The 14,630-nt window shown below is 53.3% G+C and overlaps 2 protein-coding genes across 2 annotated transcripts; one reads left to right on the top strand and one right to left on the bottom strand.

Moving 5' to 3' along the window:
• The first annotated feature begins 3,538 nt into the window (after positions 1-3,538).
• On the top strand, positions 3,539-5,795 carry SYS1 (SYS1 golgi trafficking protein). The gene is made up of 3 exons (XM_035343539.1): positions 3,539-3,736; positions 4,201-4,268; positions 4,918-5,795. Exons 1-3 carry the CDS (start codon positions 3,575-3,577, stop codon positions 5,156-5,158), a joined length of 471 nt encoding a protein of 156 aa, XP_035199430.1. The 5' UTR covers positions 3,539-3,574; the 3' UTR covers positions 5,159-5,795.
• Positions 5,796-9,228: 3,433 nt separating this feature from the next.
• On the bottom strand, positions 9,229-14,110 carry LOC118176522 (neuritin-like). The gene is made up of 4 exons (XM_035343540.1): positions 13,889-14,110; positions 13,230-13,365; positions 9,894-10,130; positions 9,229-9,819 (listed from the first exon to the last, which is right to left on the bottom strand). The coding sequence occupies exons 1-4, from the start codon at positions 13,938-13,940 to the stop codon at positions 9,795-9,797; spliced, it is 450 nt and encodes a 149-aa protein (XP_035199431.1). The 5' UTR covers positions 13,941-14,110; the 3' UTR covers positions 9,229-9,794.
• Positions 14,111-14,630: the final 520 nt, after the last annotated feature.

The following is a 14,630-nucleotide window of genomic DNA, read 5'->3' on the forward strand; positions in this document are numbered from 1 at the left end:
CCGTGTTTGTGTGCTGTGATCCCTCCACACCTCTTTCCAGGTAAAGCAGCAACCACAAAAGTGCTTTCGAAGACAGCTGCCTGTATTGTGGCTACAAACAGTGCTGACTTTCCTGTTAACTTCCTCTTGCAACAAGCACAATACACCTCCTGGCTTTTATACCCCTCAACACACATCTGTCCACTACAAAACGCCTCTGCGTGGCACCAGACCCCATTTTCCCTCCTAGGGAAGTTCTGATCGTGGTGAGCATTCCTGCTCTGACAGAGTGGACAGGAGCCAGCCTGCCTCCCTGGCCCTGGGACCACGCCATCGTCCATCACAGTCACACCTGTGCGCACAATCCTGCAAACAACCTGAAGGAAATCTTGGGCTTCTGGAAAACAGAAGAGAAAATTAAACTGGACCCTAATGTATTTTCCAGCCTCGAGAACAAATTTATATAACTCTACCGATGGCATTTGCAAAGCTCATTCTGTAGTTCTACCTCCCTACCAGACACACAAAACTTTCAGTGTCTCAAAAATAATCATATGAGAGGAAATGCAGCCACAAAAATCGTAACACAATTCTTTAAAACCATGACATAAAGTAGCCTGCTTCATTTTGCCCTTCAAATGTCTCTTCTTAAAACACTGCCGTTCTCCTCTCTCTGGAAGAATGCAGAAAAATCATGGGTATATGACATTCACATGGGCATATGACATTCACCGAGAGTGACAGGACAAATGGACCCAGATATAAGAATATTCAACTGAACTGTACTCTCCTGAAGCCTCACTAAAAGTGAGGGAAGCAGAAGGGAAAAAACAAAACAAAACAAAACAAAAAAAAACACCAAGCTTCAAATTTGTTCCAGACAGTGAATGCTCACATTCAAGGTGTATTGGTTCCCTTCTCCATTTAAAATTAGTTGGCAGAGAAATAACGTAGGCAGGCCACAATTGTTCCTAACCCCGTGCTCCTTGGTGAGCAGTTAACGAACTCTTACATAGAAAATAAACATAATGCCTGCCAGTTCCCAATACATGACACAAACACGCTGGAAGTAGAATGCAGTGCATTTGGAGAGAGGGCAATTGCATTTTTATACAACATCTGAAGAAATGTCTAGATAATCCTGAGCCCATATGCTGAGCCATCTTAGACAATTCTAGATCACAAATGCTACTGCATTGGGCAGGAAAAGGTATTTTTCTCAAGCACTGAGAAACCTTAGGTAGAGCTTAAAAAACATCCTACCTTCCAAGGGGTAAATGAACCCCAACAAAGATCAGTTCAGATACCAGCACTGCCCTTTGTACGTCAGTTAGTAAAATGTAGATGATCTAAACAAATAACTTCCTGTTTTAGGAAATGATTCCTGGGGAGGCAAAACAATGCTGTCCTGTACAGCCGTTTCTTATGGAAAGAATCCCTGGCCAAACAGGGCATTCTTATTCCATCCCCCTGGTAGAGAAGTTACATGTGATCCGGGTACATTCTCAGGGCATCTGCTGTGTCCTGGGCATATCGCCATTTCTTCTTCCACCTGCTGCCCTTCATGACACGCAGGTGTCACGCACAAAACAGTCAGCTGGTTAGAAAAGGGCATTCTAATCAGAAGCCAGGCGAGCACCGTGTACTGTGGTAAGCTAGAAAGCATAACCTCTGTGCTTCAACATCCCTTTCCCCCTTAACACATCTTTCCTCCACAGCTGTGTGTGACTTTCGTTTCATCTAAGAAGAAGAAAATGAAAACTGAAAATGCACTTATTTCCCCAAAACTTTTCCTTTCCAGGTCCACTTTAACCCTTCCCGCAGAGAAGAGGTGCGAAGCGAGGCTCTGCTTGGTGAGATCTTCTCCTTTGGGAGGAGGACATGGCCCGGTAAGCAGGGGCAACTTGGAGAGGAGGAAGAGCTGGACTCGGGAGATGAACAAACACAACCACACAGCGTGCCATCACCATGCCAGGCAGCATCTCGTGAGACGGGCTGCAGCTGACCCCCAGGACTGAGCACAGAGCTTTGTGCCGCAGCCCCTCGCTGCCCCTGCATGGGACTGATCCCCTGCAGCGCGGGAGGGAATCTGAGCGTGCGTCTGACCTGCTGCCACGCTGACAGCTTCAATTATGGGGCAGCAACCAAGCAGGGAGGACACAAATCTGGAAGGAATTCAAGCAGGTACCTCCCAAAACACTGTCTCGTATCGTGTGATCCCAGGGGCTATCGGATAAGCAGAAATATTGTTGCTGATGACTGAGGCTGTGGAAAGATACCCCGTAATTACACCAACAGCCCTGCCAGGACTTCTGTTACACAAGCATGGAGTTTTAGTCAGCTCTGACTAAACAACCAGAATTTCTGCTGGCAAAGGAAATTTAGTCCTACAAAGCTTAAAAAGGAACCAGGGAAGTGAAAATGAGTCTCTGTGTGATGGCTTGCACCTCTCAGAGAGGCAAGCGCAGCAGACTTCAGGAAAGGAAACCAATTTCTACTAAGAACTACCAGAGGATGTGTTGAGTCTCACAATTCATGCTCAGCAATGTGCTGCCAGCAGGCAGCTTTGATAGGGCCCGGGATTTTCCCATGTTCACTTTTACACTCACTAAGGTGGGTAGGTTTCAGCAGAGACAAATTCTCTGAAGGCCCATGTGAGAACTCAGCAGTCTGGGCCCACATCTGTGGCGTGCAGCCTTGCATAATCCTTCCTAGGAGCAACAGGTCCAGGAACAGGGAGGGAAACATGTCAAACGTGCATCGGCGCAGCGACATCCACAGAACAAGGAGAAACACGCAGCAAAGCAGCATGTGGAACTTCCCTTACTGGGAAGTGGAAAAAACGTCACGAGAGAATACTGAAGATCGTAATCTGAGTTCCCATAGCCAGAAATATTCCACGCCCACGACTGATGCTCAGCCACCGCCTCCCATGAAGCTGCCTTCCTCCCTCAGCCTCCTGCTCTCTTTTGCAGCCACTGAGAGCTCCACGGCCGCCCCTCACCCTTCTCCACCGAAATCTTACCTCTGGATGGCTCCGCTGTCCTTGGGGACACGGGTGTGCAGGCAGCAATGGCTCTCATGGCAGGAGCCATGTGTGCAGGGAAGCTCGTTCAGGCCCCAAAAATGAGCTTCAGCAGCCAGAAGCGGGTCAGAGAGCGGGCGCAGCGGGGCAGGAGGGGCTCCGGCACCTGCCCCTTGTGTGAGGCATACAAAGAAAACACTGTGTAACAGTAGAAACCCTCCCAAAAAAACAAGCAGAGCCCTACACAGGAGCAGCTTTGGGACACAAAGGTGTTGCCAGAGCACACATCTGGTGCTCTAGGGCCAAATGCTAAAGTAGGGACGGGCGGGCAGCGGGCTGGGACCCCACGGGCGGTGGGAGAGAGATGGAAGTGAACGCTGCTGGGCAGCGCTCCTTCCATGCCTTAAAGCCCCTCGACCAGGGCCCACACGGCAAAGGAGACACCACAAGGTTGAAGGAGAATCCCACGGAGCAGCCGCCTTGCAAGGTGCCCCGGGCCGCCATCGCCGGGTCCTCCCGGCCGCTGCGGGGCGCTGCCCCCCGCCGCCCCGCGGCCCCATCCGCCGTGAGATGGCGGCGCAGTTCCGCAGCTACGTGTGGGACCCGGCGCTGATCGTGGCGCAGATGGTGCTGCTGCAGGCCGGCTACTACAGCTCGCTCGGCCTCTGGCTCGCCCTCCTCGGCGCCCTCGGCAGCACCCGGCCCTCCCTGCACCAGGTCTTCAGCGACGAGGTGAGGAGGGCCGGCGTGGAAACGGGCCCGGTGCCGCCAGGGGCTGCCCCCCTGGGGAAACCGAGCTCCGTCTGGGGGTCCCGGGCCTGGGGGTGCTTCGTAGGAGCCCCCGGAGGGGATCCAGAGCCGGCCGGGGCTCTGGGCGGCATCAGGTCCCTGCGGGGTACCCCCAGAGCGGGCAGCCCCCCGCACGGTGTGCTGTACCCCAGTGCTGGGGTGCGGTGCACCCCGTGTTGTGTCGTACCCCAGCGTTGGGGTCCCCCCCCGGCTGGCAGTGCCTCGGGGGGAGGCAGAGCCGTGCTCTGTGCGGAGGCGGCCCCGGCAGGGCTGGGGGGGGGCTGCTGTAACGGCCCCAGCGCCTCTTACGGAGCGTGGTGGGCACAGGGCAGTGCCCGTGTGGCTGGGCTGAGGGCTGAGGCTGGCTGTGGTGTGTGCTGTGGTTTCTTACTGATAATGCTGTGCAGATTTTAGGCTTCTCAACCCCACCTGGGAGGCTCTCCATGATGGCTTTCGTCCTCAATGCACTCACCTGGTAAGTCAGCAAATAGCTAGAGCACACGTAGCACTCCTGTTATTCCAACAGTTCCCGTGTCTTGTGCTTGCTCTTTCATAACATTGAACTGTGTGAGAATTCAGCGTGACCACTGCCTCTCGCACATCTCCTGGAAGCCCAGTGCCCGGTCGAGCACGTCTGTTGAGGTCAGGTTATTCCCTGTCCCTCAGGTCAGCTGGGAACTGCTGGCTCTGAAGGTGACTTATCCTGATCCCAGATAAGTAATTTCTCTTTACTGCCTCAGTTTCCGAGCCCAAAACTGAGATTCTCTCCCATGAGAGATTTTACTGAACATTAGAATTAATGAATCTCAGCAAACACTGATCTGTAAACTGTATGGTACTTTGTGCCTGCCACTAGGCAGAGATTACTGGGGGAGATAGTGCAGAGAGCCAGGCAGGAATTTTTAAACTAAAAACTCATTTGCCTGCCATTGTATAATTAAAATACTGTCAGCCATTTAAATGTTGCTACAGTGTCTGTGAGCAAGGTGAGGAACAGCCTATCCTTAAAACAGTTAAGAAGTCCTAAAATAACTGGCACCAACAATTCCTAGTAGATCTTGCCATATCCCCTTTTCCACAGGCACAGTGCAGTGTGTTCATTCATCTCTGTCTTTACTTTGCAGTGCTCTGGGGTTGCTGTACTTCATCCGGAGAGGAAAGCAGTGCCTGGATTTCACAGTCACAGTTCACTTCTTCCATCTTCTGGGCTGCTGGATTTATAACTCGCACTTTCCCTCAACTCTGACGTGGTGGCTGGTGCACATCGTGTGCACAGCGCTCATGGCTGCAATTGGGGAGTACCTCTGCATGAGGATAGAACTCAGAGAAATCCCCCTGAATTCTGCCCCCAAATCCAACGTATAAACTTGCTCTGGCAACAACATGCTGCATTGCATCATTGTTTCCAGCACAAGTACATCTAATGCCTGAAAGTCATCACTGAAGAAGCACAGCAGGTCTGTTTAGACTTTTTTTTTTTTTAAGATCTTGGTGACTGCGTGAGTGTGAGCATCTCCTCTGTCATCATCAGACAACGGGGAGGAGCAGATGTTTATTTTATTAACACAAAGCATTAATGACTGTACGGCAAGTGTGCTCTTAAGCTCTTCATTCATGAGACTGTTGAAAACCAAGTAGCAAATCTTCATGCGTGGGGAGCACCTGGAATTAAGCAAATGTGAGAGGTCCCTGTATGGGTATCGCAGTGGTCAGCTCATCTTGCAGGAGCTGGCACAGTGGGCAGTGGGGCCAGGAGTTGCTGCTACCCAGTTGTAATTTGCCTGTGATTTGGTTGGAAAGAAGTCAAGGAAGTGAATGGATGGGGGAAAAAGAACATAATTGTACTTAATGTGAATCACCAGCTGAGACCCTAAATAACCTATAATCTTAGAGGGTTTTGTTTGCTGTTTCCATGTTTAATACATAGAAATGTCAGACAGCAGTTTGCTGAAGAAATCTTTTGTAATAAAAGTATTATGTTGCTGTGAGTGTGTTACTCGGATGCCGAGCATTTCAAGAAATACCATGAGTGTCTGTATTGTGGCAACAGAGAAGTATCGTGGGAAATCAGGCAGCATAACGCGCACTTCAGGAAGTGTGTCCGCAGCCCAGGGCCTGCACCTGCTTAGTCCTAGGCTGGAGCTGTTTTGGGGAAATCTGCAAGAGTTTCTAGAGCCACACTACCCTTCCCAGTTACCGGGGTCTTCCTGTCAGGCTTCAGACTAGCTCTGCTGCTAGATTTTTGATGGAGGTACCACTTATTCAAGTAAGAAACTGCTACCTGGTTCTCAAGTGATCAGATGCATCATCATTTAGAGATGCTTCAAAAAACCTCACCTGGTGGGCCAGCACAAACAAAAACCTTACAGCTTAAGGGGCAGACCTGCATCCTGCTGTCTGCTAAGGGGTGTTTTGTTTGTGAGATCCCAGAAGACAGCAAAGCAAGTCCTGAAGAAAGATTTTTCTCCTGTGCAGCATCTTGCTGCAATAACTTTCCTTTGTATGTCAATGTTTGTAAATGCCAGTTTGTGTAAATTATTTGCTAATTTAGTTTGTTGAGAGTTGAGCGAATGATTTGAGGTTGATAAACTCTTTGGAGTTGCTCTTTTGACTTTTATTACTGGTGAGAAACTACTTCCATTTGAGCTCTGCTATCCACATATTATGGATCCAGGCAGGGTGAAATTCTGACACGAAGTATTTTGGGGGGTTGCTGCAAAGAAGGAAGGATTGATGGCTGCATGTGTTTAGACAAAAAGCTTCTTGTAGTCTGAGATTTCACCAGTACCTATTGCTAACCTACCCCCTTTAAGCCCAGTTTTAGTCCCATCATGAGCATAGCAGCAGTTTTTCAGAGGAAAAACTTTGCACAAGTTTTTCTGTGCAGGAACCAAACCTTTCTGGAGGGCCACCCTGAGGGCATTTCCTACTGCTTCCCCTCTGTGCTGTGAACTCAGCAAGACATTTATCCCTCCTTAAACCATTGGTTTCTCCCATATGAGGATACTTGCCTTCCTTCCAGTCACGATCAGCCCAGACACAAACTGGTGCTTGGTCTTCCAGTAGGTGCCAGTATCTCCTTCAGAAACGAGACCCACGTGGACGATCACGGCACACGGCACAGAGCATGCCCTGCCTTGGGGCTGCCGAACACCGGCTCGCTTTCATCACTTGTATTTTAAGAGTCGTTCAGGGTCATTTTGTCCTCTCCTGCTTTTTGTTGTTAGTATTGAGAAGGAACGTCCCAGCCCTGCACAGGGAAGGTTTGCAGGTTTAATTCAAGGCTGAATACCACACCAAATCCCAGTGTTCCTTAGGGATGATTTCCAGGCAACTGTGGAACAGAGGACTGGGTGAGTGAATATAGGTGAGCGTACATAGAGGAGAGGAGAGAAAAATCACGTTAGTCCCATTTCTTAAAGGAGAACAGACAGCAGATCCCAGGGTTGCTCTGAGACTGGGTTAAAGAGGTGCTAGCTGTGTTCCCATGGAGGAACAGGGATGAAGACTTTGGGCCAAGGAACACTTACCTCCGTGCTTTCTGTATGCATAAGATAAGCTTTGACTGCTTTTCACAGACTTCCTTGCAGGGGGATCCGAAATTTCAGTGCAGCTTTGTATCGGGGGACAATTGGGTACAGCAAGGACACAAGACAACAACACCAAGGCTGTGGGACATCCAGCACTGCACTAGCAGCAAGCACGCTGCAGGATCAGAGGTGCTTGCTTTAAGCAGGCTCCCTTTGAGGGATCAATCTGTACTGTGCTTTTTATTTTGTAAAGGAAATCAACCATAGCTGTCCTAGTCACAGGGGAAGTTCTGCAAAAAAATAAATACTAATTGAGGAGAAAACCTCTGAAATTAATCACTCCCATATTGTGAAACCTAATTATCACTTGTGTGGATTGTCAGGTCTCTGCAGCACCTTTGGCTTTAAAAAATTCTGCTGCTCCATACCTGAATGGTGGCAGATGGTCTTGGTTTCTTAATGATTTTTGTGTGTGTGTGCAATGGAGTTGGATTTGCTTTCAGGGAAGATTTTCCCCAACACCTGCTCTTCTTAGAGACAGTGGTAGTATCAACTAGCTATCTGCACCCAAGGTTTGCAAAAAGGTCTCTGGGTTCTTGGAGATCTCTGCTGTGACTTCTACATCTTTCCCCCTCCAAAGCCATTTAAAAGTACAAAATTTTAAGAGAAGATGCCAAATTCAAAGAGAAGTTAAGGAAGGGTGATTATGAGGGGCTTATGTATTCCCTAAAGGCATTAAACACCTGCCCTAAAGATGAATCAGGTGCAGTTTCTGGATTCAAAAGACTCCGCCCTTGGCTGCATGCAATACCTCCTCAGCTTTCCCCTGCTGCAACCAACAGGCTGGAAAAAAAGGTAATGTGGGAAGAGGGGACTGGATCAAGCAACATACACTGCTGGAGCAGAACAGAAAGGAAAAAAAAAGCCGAGTGGTTCAGTCCAGGCTCTGCAGTGCTCTGGTTTAGCCTTTCTCCCCCACATATCATCAGGCTTTGTGCAAGCAATGCTGAGTACAGAAGTGGTGGCTGCAGAAAGCCTGTTCAACCTTGCACTGAAGTGCTGTCCAAACACCAGCTGGTCCTCACCAACTTACTGCTTGGAATGTGCCTCCATCCATTCCTTCCCTCCTGGAGCTGAAGGATAGGTGATAGAGCAGGTAGGAGAGCACAGGAGTGCCAGGAGAGGAATGTGATCTGTCACTGAAGAGCCCTGAGCCACTGCTCCCTTACCAAAAACACCACCAGTGCCTTGATAAGCGGCCAGTCAGTGCAAACAGCCAAAGTGAAGTACTGAGGGGAGTCAGACTGAAACATCCTGTTAAACATGGACAATTCAGGTCTGATGAAAGACAGCTGGGTCCCTTAATCAGAACATGTAGTTCACAGCCACATCCAGCTGTTGAGCCCTAATTTAGAGCATGATGAAACCAGCTCTTTCCCTATTCAGCAGCAGCACCATATGGGGAGCACACTGGAGCAGCAGGAAGACCCAGCAAGGCTCACGGTGCTCTTAGCGAGGGGCTGGCCCCAGACCTTCACAGGAGCAGGTAACAGGCCCATGCTGTGCCTCCAGCTCTCATGGCCATGCACAGTAAGGCAGGGCACAGAGCTTCATCAGCATCCTTAAAGCACAGCTGCCTCGTACTGCCCAGTATCTGAGCCTTTATAGCACACCCAGGAGTCACACGTAAGCACCCCTCTATTGAAAATACTTTTTATGCTTGTACTGAAGTTGCAAAGGAAGCTAGAAGAGACTGCTTTCAAACAAGACGCAGGACAAACAGCTTCAGCCTCTACAACATAATTTAATTCTCTGGAATTACACACAGGTACTCACAGAGCTGCTGACAGATACCACTGGGAAAAGCTGTAAAGCAAAAGAGTTGCCACAAATAATTGTTTTTTAAAAGGTAGCTTGGCACCCCTTCTCACAAGTATTTTTGCCTTTCCGTTTCCTTAGAAAAGGGATTTACACATAACACAGTTACTCAGGAGTCCAGATGTGTGCTAGTGAAGAAGTCATGCACTTGTGATTATTCTTCAGGGGGTTTTCAAAGTGTCTTCTAAGAGAGATGGCCAGTACCTCTATGCTTTTGGCAGGACAAACACCATCCCCAGCACCTCACAAATACCAGCATGAAAATTCCCATCTAATTTTCAGTGCCTAAGTCAAAAATCTGAGGAGCCGATCTGGTGGAAACAGGCAGCTACACAAACAGGTTTCCCTCCAATAACCAAGAGTGCAAAAGAGTTCAGTGTTCACAACCAAAGAGTGTCAGTGTTCACAACCAATTTCCCATTTTTCCCCAAGTCCTCCATCCCACGTGTACAGTCCACAAATTCTGCAGGCAGCCAGAGCCATGCCCGCGCCTTGAGGCGAGAGGGGACAAGCATTATCCCAGATTACAGAGGAACAACAAAGCCCACAAGATGCTGCCGAGCTCTTCCACATCTCACAGGACAGCGCCGTGTTCACTGAGCACCACACACTGCAATCCTCAAGGGTCTGGAGAAGAAGATGATCAGAAAGGTGCCACGACGCGCTGCCCCCACCTCTGTTGTGGTACTTACAGAGCTGCGGGTCCTGAGTTCAGCCAAGCGATGATGAGGGGGATGCCGAGGACAGAAACTTTGGGAACCTGGGTCCCGGCAGTGCTCTGGGCCGTGCTGGGGCTGCAGAGGTCAAACAAACTGCCTCGAAACTTGACCTTTCGGGACTCCCTCCTCAGCATCTCCCAGACAGCCGCTGCTTCCTTCTGGCACTCCCAGAGCACCGTCAGGGCACAGATGTGAAATTCGTCCCAGTACCTGCAGCCCGCAGACATCGCACCGTCAGTCCCTCTGTGTGGTGAGGCCAAGGAGCCAGGCAGAGCCTCGCCGCCCCGTGCCAGCCCTGCAAGCGGCTGCAGCCTCAGATTTTTGGACAGATTGTCCAGCTGTGGGCTGAAACAGCTCAACAGGAGCCACGCAAGGAGCCTGGCCCTACAGCCCTTCACTGCTCTTCCTCCTTCCCCACACCGTCACCCATCCTCTCCGCAGTCTCTCAGGGCATCTCAGTTAAAATTCCAAACATCACTGAAATTTGTTGTTTCCCCCCAACCCCTCCCGCAAGTCAGTAAAATCCATTATTTTTCATCATCTTGTTTCCTTTCAGCACTGAGCACCCCGAACATCTGAAACTGGGGTCAAAGGCCCAGCACACTTCATTTATGGCTTTCTTCAGGCTGATTCGGGGCAAAAACAGGCACAGAGGGGAGAACAACGGCTCCTGCAGCCTCTCGCGGATTTATAAATAACATCAGCAGAGGCTGGGGAATTGTGTTCTCATTAGACACCTCTATTTATCTCAGTATTATCCTGCACAAATAGAAGCCATTCTGTGGCAATAGACTTCTGAGGAGCTCCAGAAACACAAAATAGGCGCGGGTCTAGAAAAGGTGCAGCGGGTGCTGCTCTGCTGGCCAGCAGCCTGCAGGACCAACCTTGCTGCTTCCAGCCCTGAGAGGTCTGGATTTCTCCTTTCCAAGATCTCCTTCTTACCTTTGATATAGAATCCAGGGGGGTCAGAGAAGCTGATTTTGAGCTGTTTTGAATGAGTTCCCTGCCCTGCAGCTGCCCACAGGCAAGGACAGCAGGCACCAGGCTGAGCCACGTCTCCCTGCCCTGCTCCGGGACGGACCAGGAGAGGCTCCCCCTGCCTGGGTTTTGTTTGTTTTTTTTTTGGGGGGTGGCTGCTGAGTGTTTGGGGCTCGTGGAGCATTAGGCTCAGTCCCTGACTACCCAAGGGCTGTGCTTGCAGTGATGTGTTGGGGAGGGGGCCAACAGCCTGTGCGGCTGCAGCGTGCAAGCAGCACGGCTGCGTCCCAGCGCAGCTGGATTTGCAGGCAAGGTCCCTGCTTTGGAGACAAACCCACAACACAAACCAGCCGGAGTCTGGAAGTCCCCAAATGCCACGGACCCTCCTCTCCTCCGGAGAGGCAAGCCTGACAACTCCTCCCGAATCAGGTTTGTTAGCGAGGGCGACTGCAGCCCCCCAGCGACCTGCAGTCAAGACCCCAGCGCTGCCAACCTGGCACAGATTGCCCAGCGTGGTTTGAAGTCGCGGTCCCCCTCCTAAACAAGGGTTTTGCCAAGGGACAGACAAGGCTCTGAGCCTGCTTGCTGCTAACCTTCCCCCGTGACTCCTTCCAATGAGGAGAGCAATTGATCTGCCCCCCCCGGGCCACCAGCTCACCGCGGGGTCCCTCGGGACGGACGGGAGCTGAACAGACCCTGCACGGGATGGGGCAGCTTGCTTCGGTGTCAGCGCCCCGAGCTGGAGATGACACCTTTGTCCAGGCAGGCAGGAGCACTTCCTTTATTTAGTTTTCTTACCAGGCTTACGTCAAAACGCCAGCTGTGATCGAGTTCATTAAACAGAGTCACTGTGGCAGAATAAATACCCTGAGATAATGAGAGCCCGGCGTCAACCCAGGCAACCCCTCGCCTTCGCTCCTGAGCTGCTGCCACTGCCCCAGGCTGGCAGCAGGCAGCTCTGCCGGGAGAGGGTTTAGCCTGGCTTAAATATTTGGGCAAAACATGGCTGGGGGAAGCAGCTGCAGCCTGCTTCTGCTTTCAGCGGGGATCGCAGTCCCTGGTCCTTCACCCTTCACAGCCTCCATCTGTTCAGGCTGCAGTCGGGCAGGGGAGCACTGCGCACACAGAGCCGAGGTGCCGACACCACGCCGCCTCTCATCCCCATCTCCATCCCTGACCCACGCTCCCAGGGAGGGGAGCACAGGGCCTTCCACAGACAGGCAGATGGCAGCTGAGGAGGGTAGGGGTTAAAGGCTGTAACTCAGAAATATTTCCTGGCAGAAAAATGGGACATCATCTTTTTCCTCCAGCCACAGCAAGCCCAGCTTGCCATGCACTGCCACCTGCCCACCAGGACCAGCACAAGCACTCAGCCTGGCCAGGAAGGTCCCATCCCGAGCCCCCCTTCCCAGGTCCTGTTCTTTCCTATTCAGTGCCCCAGAGCCTGTTGAAAACTTCCTCTTACACTTCATCTGAGCAGGAGCCATGAGTTTCAGCACACAGCAGTCACACCTCCGGCAGCCCCCCAGGCACACGCTGAGCCACACACACGGCTGTTTTCTGGTACCGAGGAGCCACACACATCACAGCCTAGGAAAAGCAGTTCCCATTTCAGCCCTGCCTCCCACCGCGTCCAGGGAGGCATTTCACCCTAAGCTAGGCTGTCTGGTGGAGGAGGAGGCAAGAAGGAGCAGGACACAGCCAGCTCCCCATCAGCGGGGTTTCTGTCGGGGGAACGCATCCCCAGAGTGAATAATTAGAAATGAAAGCACTGAGGGTAGTTAGTTCTCGATTCTTTTACCTCTTTCATTACTATTCTGGGTCTCCTATAGTTAACATCCTCCCAGCACTGCAGTCACACAAAATACCAGGGGCAGGTGGCAATTCCAGCCTGAAAGATGAGGGGTTGGGAAGGGAGGGAGGCAGTGAGCCTGCCCGGGGCTGCAACACCTAGCTGAAGGCAGCCTGCCTCCCGCAGCCAGCTCCTGGTGCCTCCATCCCAATGCTTGGGGATCCAGGTCGAGTCCTGCCAGCCCCACACCTGCAGGGGGTCACGGTGCAAGTCCTGGGGGCTGGAGCTATTTTTAAGGGCTGAGGATGCAGGCTACGCCCGGAGGTGGATGGATGCAGGGAGCTCTCCCTGTGTTTGGGGTCAGAGGAAGGTACACAGCAGCATGGAGGGCTGCTGGATGTGCACCCCCAATCACCCAGCCCCTGTCCTCTCAGCGCTGGTGGGGAGCCCGTGAGGATCTGGGGCCCAATCCCACCCCCCCAGAGATGGTACCCACAGGGTGGGACATGCAGGGGGTCCTGGCATGGGGCCGTACTCACCCACAGACCCGGTGCAGCCCCTGGGGCTCGATGCTCTCCTCCTCCTCGTATGTGGCCATGTTCTCCCCCAGTTTCAGGACGCAGTCCGAGAAGCCTTGGTAGACATCTGTGCACGCGGTGCCCAGCACCCGGTGCCCTGCCAGCCACCGAGGGGTCGGAGTGAGCTCAGAGACCTTTGGGGACAGTGCCCACCTCCTTCCTGGGGCAACCCAGGCAGCCCTGGGCCACCAGGGCAGGGCAAGCTCCCCTTTCTGAGCAGGACGCACGCAAACCATGCACCCATCGCTAGTTTTCCAGCTGTGCCTGTTTTTTTTTGTTTGTTTGTTTGTTTGTTGTTTTCCCCTCCCGCGCGGGGGGGTGGTCAGAGAGGTGATGTGGGGGGCAGCCTGGGTACCTCCCTCCCTGCCTGCCCTGCTCAAGCTGAGGACAGGAACAGGGGGGCACAGCCAATGAGGAACCCCCAGATAAAAGCCACAAGGACACAGACAAGAGGCAGGGGACCCCCACCAGCATCCCCCCCCTGCACACCCCACAGACCAGCACGGAACATTGCCCCTGCCCAGAGCCCCCACACCCAGCCCGGGCAGCGCCTCTCCGGCTCCGGCACCCAAACCCCAGCCGGGGCAGCGCCCACCACCCGCCGGGGGTCGCAGCCTTACCCAGGGCGACGAGCAGGACGAGCAGCACGGCCGTGCCCCGCCGCTGCCCCATCCCGCAACCCCGATCCCAATCGGGATTCCGATCCCAATCCCGTGCCGGTGCCCCCCATAGCCGCCAGCGCTCCCCGCCCCAGCTCCGGCCGCAGCTAATTAGCGGCTTTGACCACGGTTAATTAATGAGGGGGCCGGACCGCCGCTAATGAGCACCTGGAGGGGGCAGCCCGGCTCCTCCTCGCACCCCTGGGGCAGCGCCCCCCGGATCTGCGCGGCTACCGGGGCAAAGCCTGAGGGGGGGGGGGGAGGGAGGCGGAGGCACCCCCCAGCCCCCAGCCCGGCCCTTTCGGACCTCCCCCGGCTGGCTTCGCACAGCCCCCGGCTGGGGTCGCTCTGCCCCTTTCCTGGATTCCGAAACCCGTCCCGTCCCTCCCTCCATCCCTCCCACCACCCCTCCATCCCTTCACCCCTCCCTCCATCCCTCTATTTCTCCCTCCCTCCCTCCCTCCCCAGCCGCACTCCGCGCCCCCGACCCGTGCGCTCCGGGAGCCCCCTGCTGGGCTCGCCCCGCTGGCTGCCGAGGAAGCCCCGAGAGCCCCCCCCGGCCCGTGCCCCCCGGAGCTGCAGCTCCCGGCTCAGGGCACGGGGACCCCGCTGCCCCCCGGCAGCAGCGACCCGGGCAGGACACGGGGTGCCGCGGGGCCGCGCTCCCTCCTCGTGCTCCTGCTCCACGCTTTTTGCTTTCCGT

The sequence above is a fragment of the Oxyura jamaicensis genome, chromosome 20 (genome assembly GCF_011077185.1).
Source record: "Oxyura jamaicensis isolate SHBP4307 breed ruddy duck chromosome 20, BPBGC_Ojam_1.0, whole genome shotgun sequence".
In the NCBI taxonomy this organism is placed as follows: Eukaryota; Metazoa; Chordata; class Aves; order Anseriformes; family Anatidae; genus Oxyura; species Oxyura jamaicensis.

Coding starts and splice junctions, on each gene's coding strand:
- SYS1 (XM_035343539.1), top strand. CDS start 3,575: ATGGCGGCGCAGTTCCGCAGCTACGTGTGGGACCCGGCGCTGATCGTG. Junction 3,737..4,200: donor ACCAGGTCTTCAGCGACGAG/GTGAGGAGGGCC, acceptor AATGCTGTGCAG/ATTTTAGGCTTCTCAACCCC. Junction 4,269..4,917: donor GTCCTCAATGCACTCACCTG/GTAAGTCAGCAA, acceptor TTTACTTTGCAG/TGCTCTGGGGTTGCTGTACT.
- LOC118176522 (XM_035343540.1), bottom strand. CDS start 13,940: ATGGGGCAGCGGCGGGGCACGGCCGTGCTGCTCGTCCTGCTCGTCGCC. Junction 13,366..13,888: donor CGTCCTGCTCGTCGCCCTGG/GTAAGGCTGCGA, acceptor GGTGGCTGGCAG/GGCACCGGGTGCTGGGCACC. Junction 10,131..13,229: donor GGGCTGCACCGGGTCTGTGG/GTGAGTACGGCC, acceptor TGCGGGCTGCAG/GTACTGGGACGAATTTCACA.